This window comes from Amphiura filiformis, chromosome 20, assembly GCF_039555335.1.
Source record: "Amphiura filiformis chromosome 20, Afil_fr2py, whole genome shotgun sequence".
NCBI classification, from domain to species: Eukaryota; Metazoa; Echinodermata; class Ophiuroidea; order Amphilepidida; family Amphiuridae; genus Amphiura; species Amphiura filiformis.
In genome coordinates, this window is record NC_092647.1 from 59,003,733 (window position 1) to 59,016,944 (window position 13,212).

Here is a 13,212-nt window from a genome sequence, read left to right on the forward strand (position 1 = left end):
AAATATTCAGCATTTTACAAATGAAATACATGCAGGCCTATATCTAAAATAACATAGCCGGGCCCGGGAAACACACACTAGCGCATAATATCATGATCATGCTTTATAATACCATAGGCCTTTAAACACATGTGTTTGAAGGCCTATGATAATACTGAACAAATTGTTAAATCCCAATGTCGTGTGTTTTAATATAAGTAGTTCAAATTATAGAGCTATAAAGTCCAGTTGATATTCACCGTAGTACTAGTCTGACATCTAAATCGATCGTTTCCAACTGGTTCAGTGCTCTCTGTGTTGAAACCACGATATTAAATGATCACAACATAAAGTCAAGTCAATTAAACCATGCGTGAATAAGTTACCTAAGTATGACGTATGGCATAATCGATACCATTGATTACAGGGATTGATTTTCTTTACCAGTTAAATGCTACGTAGCTGGTCAATGTCCTGACGGTGTTTTTAAAATGTAAGATATTTTCCTAATATTAAAACTAATATAATGAATGCAGCAATTAATATTGCCTATTGTTTTAATAGGCCTACACTCAAAGTGTATGACGGATAATGTACTCGTGCAAATGCATTCGTCAAGATAATTGCACTTGCCATGGAGTTATTGCATTTAGCTTTCGAGCCTATCGGCTCTCAAGCTAAATGCAATAACTCCACGGCGCGTGCGATTATCTTGACGAATGCATTGCACTCGGTTCATTATCCTTATCATCACCATCATCATCACATTACCATCATTGTTTATCCCCATCATCATCTAGACACAGACAATGATGATGAATCTTATTCCTGCCCAGGCCTCTACATACCTCTTTATCTTCCAGCCATCTCTCTGATGCCTTCAGTTTTCTCTGGTGTTCAAGTTTATCTGTCCATTGCCATAGCGTGTCTTTCTCCCTAAAAATATCATTTAAATAAAAAATTGTTACAGGAACAGTTTATTTGTTTGATTCTGGTACAAACATTCAAACAGTATTAATATTTATTAGTCCAATGCACTCCCCCTACAGAGCTAGTGCATTGGATGCATCAACATCTCTGAGTGTGTGTACACTACTGAGTCCAATTTCTCTCTAAATAAGTGATACATATTTATTAATATATAACCAAGAATTTGCAAACAGGGTGAGTCTCTGATGTACTTTAGTATGAATAATTTTGTTTGGTTGTTTGATCAGTTTTGTATTTGAAAGGATTCAAATTTTTATGGAATCAAGAGATATCCACAAAAAAGATTTCCAAAATTTCAATTGATTTTGCATTATGCATGATTATGTGTCTTACATTGGTTCCAATGGTCAGTGTGTTGATTTTGTTCTGTTAACAGAACATAATACACATTTGATGATATGTTTGCTAAGTGAATGAATCTCCAAGAAATGTTTTGCATACAAACATTATGTAGCCAGAGGTTTCCCATAGTATTAAAAATCTCAACTTTTTTTTTTTCCAGAAAAGTGGGGGAGATGAAGTTACATGTAATAATGATGGGGGAGTGAGGTACAAATATTTTAGCGAGCTTATAGATTTTGAAGTTCTGAAATTGACAATGAAAAGCATGAAGATAAAACCTCGTAATTTTTTTAGCAAAACAGAAATTTAATCCAAGTAATCCTTTGAAAGATTATATTTTATGAAAGAGAATTTGGAATTCAATATTCAAAACCAAAACATACACTTTGAGATCTTATTTCTAAATAAAACACAAAATATTTCCACCTACTTGACAAGTTTAACCAGATTTTTCTTGAGTTCCAGGTTATCTGTCTCCGCTAGTGACAACTGCTCCCTCAGATGCACTTCTCTATCTTCTACATCAGATTTCAAGGAATGAATCTCCTCCTAAAAATAGAGTAATAAAACAAAATATATGTGTAAAGTTAATTATTTGCTGATTTGATGTACATATATTCTGAGCCTTTGTTACTCTATCATACCACTTAATTTGTAGATCCTTCATTAAATTTGGCTGATATCACAACTTCACAAAATCATATCATCAACATCAGGACCATACAGGACAAGTCTTGAAATCTTCAGAATTTACATTTTTTGTTCCTCAATCCTGTGTCTTTCAGATCTTGAAATTAAATCTTTTGACAGCATATACTAGAAAAGTAAGAGCTTAACTTAACATCTGGTGCAAAGTATGATTAGTGACGTACCACAAGGGCATAAGTGTGTTCCTCCCGGTCAGGACAAAAAATTGTCAAAATACCCCACCATTTGGGGCAACATTTTAGGTAGATTTTTAATAACCTCATTTCATTTTGCCCCCGGTGCCACAGCCGAGTATAATAATATAGCTAGAATGTTAGTGCAACCTAAAGTTATTGCCTTAGCTAAATACAAATCGTATCAATTTAAAAAAAAAAAAAAAAAGCAATTCAAAATGAAGTATTCATTCTTTGCTTTGTAAGATTTAAACTTGGTGTTTAGAGGCGCATGCATTACAAACATCTATCTAAGTGTTATGAATCATGCACTACAACAACAATATATATAATCCCTACAACACAGCAGACAATCATCCCTTCGCATGATGCATTGCTAAAAATGCATTAAATCGCATGCAACCTTCATACATGTTGCTCAATAGTAGGGCCATTGATCATGGAACATTGAAGTCATTTATGCATATTGCAACCATTACCGCAAACCTCCCGTCAAAATAATTGTCAAGATTTGTCACAATTACAATACATTTAAATGTGCTGGTTTACAGAGACCCTGGCATAAGGCATTATGGGAAGGGACAATCCTATGCTATGTCGCTACAAGTACACCACAAGATTCCTACTGCCTGAACATGTACACCATCGCCAAAGTACTTGGCCATCGCCAAGTACCATGCATACAGAGTACCTACACAGTACCAATGCTGCTACTTTACAGGACCCACCAGAAGTGGTACTGCACTGGTAATACTATGTACACTGGTACACCCCTGGTACGGTACAGTACCTGCCAAGTACCTTGGTGACAGTATACCTGTGCAGGCAACCACAATAGGAATCTGGAAGCATACATAATTACATGCGTTAGTGTGTGTCTATAATATTTATCTTTTGTTTTCTTTCTTCCTTTTCTTTTATTAGTGTATGATCATACCTCAAGGTTCAAGTTGGCCACTTTTTGTTCCTCAAGCATTTTGGTCATCTACAACAAAAACATGACAATATTTCATCAAATTGATGCCATAAATACAAACCTGCATTAAGAAGTGGCGGTGGCATCTAGTAATGTTGTGCATTATTCTTAAACTGCATAAATCTATTTGTTTGTTGAATCTAAACTTTTTTTCAGGTGGAAATAAAAAGGTTACAAAAAAACCCACTTTGACTGAATGAGTTGTTTTAAAAATTGAATACAACATACAATTTATAGCTAAGTTCTATAAAAACATATCCATGTACACAGTACTCTGAACCAGACAAGAAGAATTTCGAAATGTCAAGTCTCCATAGAATGCAAGTACTTTGTACATGGATATGTTTTATAGAACTTAGCTACAAATTGAACATTGAACTATCCAAATGAACCTCTTCCAGAATACAACATATAGTCTACTCTTTTTACAAATGTTATTTTAAAAGGATAAACAAAATATTGGACATAATTAGCACCCTTCACTACATTATTACTGTCTATGCACCCTTTCAATGTTAATGCACAACAAATTCCATCAAATGTCTGAATAAAATTACCTTCTGAACCTTTCGGTTTAGGATTATGATGATTTTGACTTCAGATACACTGTTTTATTAAAATGTTAAAGCATGGAATTCCCATTTGTATTTTTTCCCATAATTTTAATACCGGGAAATGACCGACTTAGCAACCCAAGTACTAATTTTCAATAGGTACATAAGATCATTGTACTTTACAGAAGTCTCTCTCTCCTTCTCCCCACCTTATCCCTCCCCTCCCTTTCTCCCTCCTATCGCTCCCTCTCTCTCTCTCTTCTGTCATGTCAAGACACACGTAGGCATAATGCATATTGTGCCTTGACCAAAATATAGCTTACACACAGAGATCAACAGTGGCCAGATGAAGAAACTAAAAATCTAAAAACAGGTAACACAAAACTATCAATCTAACTACTTGAGGAGAGAATGAAAAGCAAAATGCATTATGTACAGCAATCCTATGTTCAAAGTAAACCAGCTATCTTGCAATCAGCATTATGAAATCAGTCATCACCACAAAGTCATACAAATTTTTACATTTTGTGGTGTTAAGGGGGCACTACACCCCTGGCCAATTTTGTGCCTATTTTTGCATTTTTCTCAAAACTTATAGCACATCGGTGACAAGTAAGATATGTATATTATAGGGGCAAGGATTACAACTACTGTACTGAAAAGTCAGCAACTCAAAGCAAGTAGTTATTGATTTATTGATCAAATATTGGTTTTCCCTCATTTTTGACTGTGACTCCACAACTGTTGTCTGTGCTGAAATTAAATTTCCAGTGCAGTAGTTGTAGTCCTTGCCCCTATAATATACATATCTTACTATAATGCGCTATAATTTTTTGAGAAAAATGCAAAAATAGGCACAAAATTGGGCAGGGGTGTAGTACCCCCTGAAGTGAAAGTTAATAAAATTAAAAATTTAAAAAGTCATATGAAAAAATTGGCAAAAGGGAACAAAACAGCATCATTAAATTGTGTGAAGCTACAATACAAGCATGCATACTACTCCAATATTGACCAATTCATTTGATTTTTGATTATTTTTTACACAAATTTTCTTATTTAGCTAATCTCTGATAGCATCTTTAAACAATAGCTTATAAGAAATATACTTGATGCAATTATCTCTCATGATTTTAATCCAGGAGGATAAAGAACATAACTAACAACGACCCAATGATTGCTTTCGGTTACATGGAAAAACTTTATAAGTTGACTGATTTCTGAATACTCTTTGCAATTCTGTGGATATGGATCATACATAATATCTTAATAATAACATTATATTAACACATCAAAATAACTGACAACTCAACATAATATGGTTAAATCATAAAATGGGCCATTCCATTTAAAATCCACACTACCACTGTGGAAGATTTTGGAAATATCTTCCACAGGGGGAGTATGAATTTCAAATGGAATGAACATATTAGCAGCTCCATTTGAAACTCACCCTCCCTCAGGGGAAGATTCAGGCTCAATCTTTACTGAACAGAGGGTGTATGAAATTCAAATGGAGCTGCCTAATGTGCTCATTCTATCTGAAATTCATACTCCCCCTGTGGAAGATATTTCCAAAATCTTCCACAGGGGGAGTGTGGATTTTAAATGGAATAGCCCAATGTGTTGAACACAACTTTCAATTTCACAAAACAGGTGAGCAAGGGGAAACAAAAACTCTTCAAAAAAATTTATAGGAATTCTTACCAAATATTAACACCTTTAATAAAACAAATATTAGTATAAACATTAACAAAAAAAGGCTTGAACAGCCACACTCGTTCCTTTACAGACCACCAATGTCATGCTAGTGTTTTGTGTGATATAACCCTAATCATAAACCCTAACCCTAACCCTAATCTAACCATAGCCCTAATTTTGTGTATACTTACATGAAGCAGTAACCCTTTTTCCATTATCCATTACCAAACAAGTGAATTCAAAATACTGCCACAACTGCACAGGTACTCCATGCAGTTGTAAACCATTTGCATGTGTAAGTCTATTGTAGCTTAAGTCTCTTGTAATGCGCTTTGGTATTTTCTGATAAAACGCAATATAAATTCTTATATGTATGTATGTATGGTACCCCCAAGATACATAGATGTGGGACTCTAACTTAAAAGGTACCCTGTAAGGAAGAGTCTGGCTGTGTAAGTAATCTAAAGTTTTCCCTAGACTGTTAAAAGTGCTATACATTACCTCAGCTAGACTATCTTGGAGGAGATTGAAATCCTTCTCCTTAGCAACAGTCTTATTCTGCACATCGGTTATCTAAAATGCAATGCATTGTGGGTAGCAAATAAAAATGTGTGCTCAACTTAAAAATGTTAGTCACATCTGGGGTCTATTTCACAAAATCTTACAATTGATCTTCACATCTAAAACCATAATACATCCAAGGATTTAACCTACGATCAATTGTAAGTCTTTGTGAAACATGCCCAAAATTTGTTTAAGAGAGGTGCATTGTACACCAAAGTACTGTGCATCCAATCACATAAAACAGTTCTTGTCAAGAAAGTAATTTTAATCCTGGTACACTGATGTATGTGCTAAAATAATTATGCAAGTGCACAAAGGGAAAACAATACTGAAGTTCACAAATGTCCATATTATATTTAGATATAATAGTATACATATGACCACTGGTGACAAATTGACTTTTCTCAAACTTGTAACTTTTGAAGTGTGTGTGTATAGAGTCATCATAAAACAAAATTTGTGCTAAAATTCAAAAATCTCCAAAAACAAAAAATAAAACGGAATACATGATTTTCAAAATGCAAGACAAGATCTGCTAAATCATAATGTATTGTGCATAAGACTACAAACCAGTCACAACAGCAACTTGGTTTTCAAATGAGAAAGAAATTGATCTGACAATGACCTACCATACACTGATGCACCCAATCCTAACACTAATTCAATCTATAGTGATTTCACACTGAATATTTAATCCTTGATAGCTAGTAGTGTGCTAACATTGACTTAAAGCCATATTATAACATTTGCTGAGGAGAACGCCCTCAAAATTTTTTTAAATTCTGGTTTTTACAAGATTGTAATGTACTTTAGTAAACAAAGATACTATGCAAAAATCAAGACTTTACAATGTAGGTGCTGCAGTTTTGTCAAAATCCGAGATTTTGAATAAAATGCAGGAACCGTTGTTTTATTATTATGATGGAAATATTAGTCGAACACGTATGTGATGTTCATAACACATAACACAATACGTACAGGACTCATACACAAATACACATTAGAGGATCGTACCGTATTATTTACAACCGCGGGAGTAACATGCGTTGGCGCTAGTAGTAAATTCCAATTTTCTTTGCTTTATCTCACTTGTTCGGCTCAAAATTAAAAGGGGACATATTTGACAGTAAAAGCTAACATTTTATACAAAATAAATATTAATCTATTTTCACAGAAATGTTATAATATGGCTTTAAAGGGCATTTAAGTGATCCACAGCCTCATCCCCCACTTTTCCAAAAAAAAAGTTGAGATTTTTACACCACTGGATACCTCTGGCTACATAATGTTTATGTACCAAATATTTCTTGCAGATTAATTCGTACAGCCAAGATATCGTGAAATTTGAATTTCGTTCTGGTGCACCAGAACGAAATTAGAACACATTGTCTATGGAGCAGTGTAATACACATAATCATGCATAACTCGCAAACGCAAAATCGGAATCAACTGAAATTTTGGAAATAAGCTTTTTTCGTGGATATCTACTGAAAATTGTCATAAAAAGAGGATGCTAGGATCACGAAATCCTCCTTTAAGTGGTGTATTCATCACAGGTTTCAGAACCAGGAACTATTTCGGTGTTCACCCCCCTCCCAATAATTTAGGTACAGGGGCTCAAATACCCTTCAGCCCTCACCTACCCAATAATTCCAAGTGATGTAAAAACAACTGGAAAATTCTCCATTTTTGACCTTCACCTAGCCCAATTTTCTGAATCCCAGGGAGCAATTTTGTTCTGTAACCCCACCCCTCCCACATGTTAAATATATTCCAAAGCAACTGTTCATGGCAATTATTCCATAAACCTCCTGGGAGCATAATATGTTGAAGAAATCTCAACAGCACTTTGCACTCACTTGTTTGGCGGAGTCATCCCTCATTGTTTCCAATTGTTCTTTTAATTGATTCTCCTCCATCTGTTGACTCTCAATGAGTTGGTCCTGTTCCTGGCACTTTTCTCTCAGCTTCTCAAGTTCACCTTCTTGGTGTTTGTACACCTTTATTAATAATAAAATAAATAAATTTCGGATAAGTTATATAGCATACTTTTCCAGAGTGCTGTAATTTCCCTGCCACTTATGAATCATTAGAATCAGATGGCATCAACTAGGCTGGTTGCAGCCAAAGCGCAGACCTAGATTACAACATCCACCAATTATCTGAGCATCTCTCAAATTCTGTTAGGTGAAGAAAATTTTTGATAACCAAACAAATAATCCAGCAGTTCCAAACCGTGGGTCATGAGGGGGGTTGCTGCCTATTCCAAAAAAAATATTTTTAAATACATCACCGTGCATCAATATGCAGGACACCAATGCATCGTATTGGTCACAAAAGACAAGAGAGATGTTTTGTCATATGTGGAGTGATCAAGCAAAATCAGTCTGAAGTCGGGCATATTCAATTTTCAATGTTTTTACATGACTTTATAAAGCATTTGCAAAGGTACATTTTGCAGAAAACCCCATTGAAATTGAACATTTCAATTGAACGTTCCAAAGATATATACAGTTGAAGTGTTTCCAAAACAATATGCAACAAAAGAAATTTTGTCTTTGTTTGGCTATATCTGAAAATCAATATATCAGACTTTCCACTGATTTTGCTTGATCACATCACATATGCATTCATTCAATCTTTTCATCAATTTTTAAATGAGGCTCATTTTCAAGGCAATTCATTGACATTTTTGATATTAAAATTTGTTTTACCCAAATGCATCAAACATCCCAAAAATTTGCTACTTGTACCTGCTGTCACCCAAAACAAAATCACAATTCAATATTCATACATACTGGCTGCAATGGGGTGGGGCAAAAGCTCCCCTGTCCCCTTTGGCTATGCCACTGGTCAAGATAATACAAGTATATCACTATATCTCACCTGTAGTTTTTCCTGAAACTGCATAGCTTCAGAACTCAACTGAAACTTGAGCGCTGATACCTCCTGCTCCATAACACACTGCATGCTTCCAAGCTGTTCCTCAACTTCCTTCAATTTCTCTTCCAACTCCTCATAACTACTTGTCTTTGCATCAAGCATCTCTTGAATCTCACCGACCTTTGACTCCAATTCACCTTTGACCTTAACAGTTTGCTCCAGCTCTGCTTCCAGTTCTGAAATCTTGGTAGCTTTGTCGGTGAGTTGCGATGTAGTTTCATCGCTGATCTGTTCTAATTTGTTAGCGATTTCTTTGCGCTCTTCTTGAGCAGTTTCTATCTGCTCGTTAACCGATGCAATTTCGGCATTCAAGTGTTGGTTGACCTCTTTGGTTTCGTTCTTCTCCTTGAGAGCCATTTCTAATTGTTCCCTCATAGCTTTATGCTCTTCTGACATCTCTTTGTGCTCATCATCAAGTCTCTGCTTTTCTTGATTTGCCTGGAGCAGAAAATGTGAAATATTTAGAGATGCACAAATATTGTATATTACCGTGTGAAGAAATTGAAACCGAAAGTTAAAATACAGGAGCAATTTGCTTTTCAAAAGTAGAACCAAAATAAAATAAAGTACTTTGAGGCCGGGTGCCACCATAACTGTATTGTGGCCATTGTGATAAATATATTTGTTTCCAATATACAAGCCACTGGAATAATTTGTTTCAGGTTTGTTGGTGATAAGCTTCCATGCATGCAATGTAGAAACCACCGTTTGAAACAACAGAACTTTCCAGCCGCTGATCTGAAATGTTTGGAAATTAGTTGAAAGATTTTACAGACGACAAACAAAAACACCGCAACCAATCACACACTGGAAGCAGCATGTTCAATGAGCGTGTCGCGTGTTCAATGAGCATGTCGCATGTTATGATTGTTAACACTAATCACATTCGGCGGTGCTCTTACTTGACACAGTGTACTGAATACAGTGTCCACTGCATGATCCAATACACATTTAAATCTACAAAAATTGATTGGTTGAATGTTTTGATAGGCGTGCATGACCTGTGTGTTTTGTAAAATTCCTGCCGAAAAGGTCTATTGGACCAGCCACTTTTAACTGCCACTTACCTTTTCTATATCTTCTTTGACCATGTTAAATTGCTGCGTCAAGAACTCCACCTTATCCTCATGTTCCTGTACCATCTTCTGTTTCCTGTCCTCGAGCACCTGTTCCATAGACACATTCTCCTCTTGTGTCCTCTTCAAATCCTCCACCATCTCCTCCATACCTTTCTTTGCTATCTTCTCCTTATCAAAATCATTCTTCATGACATTCTTAGCTTTCACAAGTGCTTGGTTTTCTCCTTCCAAACAACAAATTGCTTCATTTAGCTCAGTTTTATTTTTTTCCAATTCGGCGAGTTTGGATGCAGTAGATTCTTTCTCCGTCTTCAGTTCTTGTAGTTCTTTCTGTGATGTCTGCAGCCGATTCTTTAATTCACTCACTGAAACTTCATGTTCGTTCACACTCTTCTGCAGTTGGCTATACTCTACATTAGCCTTCTCAGCAGATATCTTATGATTATCAAAATCACTTGTCATGATTTTCACCTGACTTTCAAATTCATTGATTCTGAAAGATGCATTTTCTAAATCGCTCTTTGTTTTTTCATGAAGTTCTTCTTCTTGTTGCAGTCTTTCCTTGCTGGATTGCAACTCTGATTCAAGGCGTGAGATGGACTTGTCAGCTTCCAACAACGTCTGCAAAATCTTTGTTCTGATGTCGATGACAGCTTTGACCTTGTCCATCGTTCGTTCCCCATCTTGAATCAAATTGCTATCAACGTTTTTAAGATCTTTATATGGAGTAGATTGCACACAGCTTTCTATTTCAACTTGGGAAGATTTAATAATGTCTGTAATTCCAGACACAATTCCATCATAATCTTGCCTCATTCTGTCTCTTTCACTTTCAAGAAGAGTGACCTTTTTAGCCAACACTTCCATAGACTCTGCAACCTCATCACCTTGACCCTTGAGTCTTTGATTTGTTTTATCCGCTTCCTTTTTGCTTCTTTCCAGACTTTGCACCTGCTGTCCCAAATCACGCTTACTTTTTTCAAGCGCTTTACACTTTGTCCTCAACTCCTCCTTTTCTTCCTTTAATTTTGTTTCCTTCCTCGCAGAAGAATCAATCTCTGTTTGCAGTTGTTGACAATGTTCCTCACTTTTGTTTTTCTCCCTCTCCAAATCTTGAAACTTCTTTTCTAATTGTTCAAATTTTGATAACAACTCTTCATTTTTAGTTCTTAATGTGCTGTTCTCATTTTCAAGCGATACTAATTTCTCTCCCACTTGATGGTTATTGTGATCCATCTCTTTGCCTCTTTCCTCTAATGACCCTCTCAGAATCTCCACCTCTGAATTACTCCGTGTCCGCAACTCCTCCAACTCCTGTACTTTACGGCTCAGTTCATCATTGGTACCTTTCAGCCCAATATTCTGATGTTCAACTCCTTCTAACTTAGCAAGCAGCTCATGGACTTTATTTGCCGACTCAAAATGACTTGATACTTTGTCATCCTTATCCTGCACCATGCCTTCCATCCGAGCTAACAATTCAACATTTTTGCCTTCGACGCTATTAATTTTAGCTTCCAACTCCTGTACTTGACCAACTCTTCTCTCTTCCGATGACTTTCTTGCTTCCAGCTCTCCTTGCAAACTATGCACCTGTAATTTCACATCAGACAAAGCTCTTTCGTTTTCTTGTAGTTTCTCCTGGAGTGTTCTCTCTGATTCCTGCAATATCTTCTCCCGGCTCTCATGCTGAGTGTTAAGAACATCAATCCTAGCATACAAATCAGCATTTAATTTCTCAGCTTCTTTAGTCCTTTCTTTAGCATCTTCAAATTCTGACATTTCTTCCTCTTTCCTTTTCAGATCTCGATTCCCTTTATCCACTTTGTATTCCAAATCTTGATTTCTTCTCTCCAGATCTGATTGTACTTTGTCCATTCTTTCCTCTGTTTCAAGTGCCAATTTATGCATGTCCTCGTTGTCCTTTTCTAGTTGCTCAATTTTCTGACGTAGCTGTCGATTTAGCTCTTCGCATTCTTCAAATTCTTTGTTAAGTTTCTGGTATTGTTCTTCCATACCAAACACTGCTGCGGATTCACTTAGTGGGCTTGCTAAACCATCTGTTGTACTTGGCTGAAATTCAATAATAGGAAAATGTTGATAAAAATCACATTAAAAAAATATATATCTCCTGCTCCCTATAATATAAACATAATAAAATGTTTATGAACAGGTTGTTTTTTAATTGTTCTTTCTTTTTGTCTTCTTTTAAGTAAAGAAAAAGAAAGGCTTATTAAGACATTTGGCCACCACTATTCCAAATTTGAATGTGTAAGACAAACAACATTTCTGGGAATATTAACTGACAAAAACCTTATATGGAAAAGCAACTTAGACAATATATCATCAAGAAGTATAGGAGTGCTTTGTAAGAAGTATAGGAGTGCTTTATAAGAAGTATATGAGTGCTTTATAAGCACTTTGTAGGTTAAATTTTCAGGGTAGGATTGGGTTAGGATAAAAAGATTAAGGTATTATCTGAAATAAATACCCCAGGGGCATGCACTTTTGCGAAAGGGGGCATTTATTAGAGGCAAATTTTGAGTGAAAAAAGCTTAAAATTCAGAGTGAAAATTGAAACTATCACTCACTTCCAGTCTGTTTCCGGATTTAAATCCAATATGGTGGCACCCACGGAACAGGATATTATCGAGGAAAATACTACAAAATTACATTTTAAGCAAGAATACAATTTACTATAAGGCAATAAACTGGATGGAAGTTTAAATTAGAATAGGTTTTGTCCATGCAGTTTAGTGATCGTAACAGCCAACACTGACATGACTGATTCAAGTTTTAGCTTACCATACCATATTTCGATCACTTTTTTATTGAAAAAAACGCAAAGGGTTGTTTATCAGAGGTGGGTTACTACAAACAAGGATGGCAACCACTAATCTAAAGTTGGTCTATAAAATCAAATAATTGAAAAAGTTACCTGAGAACTGAGACTGCTGATACTCGATGAGCGACTGACGGGAGCCCAGACATGAAAACTATTGCCTCCAAGAGACTTTCTGGCAAATGTTGGCCAAGCTGTGTCCAGGTCATGACCTGTTGGTGCCAGGTCAAACTGGATGTCATTAAGGTCATATAGGTCATTCAGGAAAGCTGAGTAATGAGCTGGGTTTGATAGCACTGAGGCTGGCTTGTACCAATCACTAGATGAAAGGAAAAAGAATAAATATTAACTCTTATATTCAATT

General features: G+C 35.9%; 1 protein-coding gene across 4 annotated transcripts in view; it reads right to left on the reverse strand.

Annotated features, from left to right (window-relative positions):
• The window catches only part of LOC140142446 (FYVE and coiled-coil domain-containing protein 1-like), a 55,597-nt gene that overhangs the window by 22,837 nt on the left and 19,548 nt on the right, over positions 1-13,212 (reverse strand). For 3 of the 4 annotated variants that reach the window (XM_072164425.1, XM_072164424.1, XM_072164427.1), the window contains exons 6-13: positions 12,945-13,167; positions 9,995-12,079; positions 8,871-9,365; positions 7,844-7,984; positions 5,922-5,993; positions 3,130-3,177; positions 1,742-1,860; positions 828-915 (exon numbers count right to left, since the gene is read on the reverse strand). In XM_072164425.1, coding sequence (XP_072020526.1) covers positions 828-915; positions 1,742-1,860; positions 3,130-3,177; positions 5,922-5,993; positions 7,844-7,984; positions 8,871-9,365; positions 9,995-12,079; positions 12,945-13,167 — 3,271 coding nt within the window. The remainder of the gene's footprint in view (positions 1-827; positions 916-1,741; positions 1,861-3,129; positions 3,178-5,921; positions 5,994-7,843; positions 7,985-8,870; positions 9,366-9,994; positions 12,080-12,944; positions 13,168-13,212) is intronic. The other variant, XM_072164426.1, reaches the window with a different exon arrangement.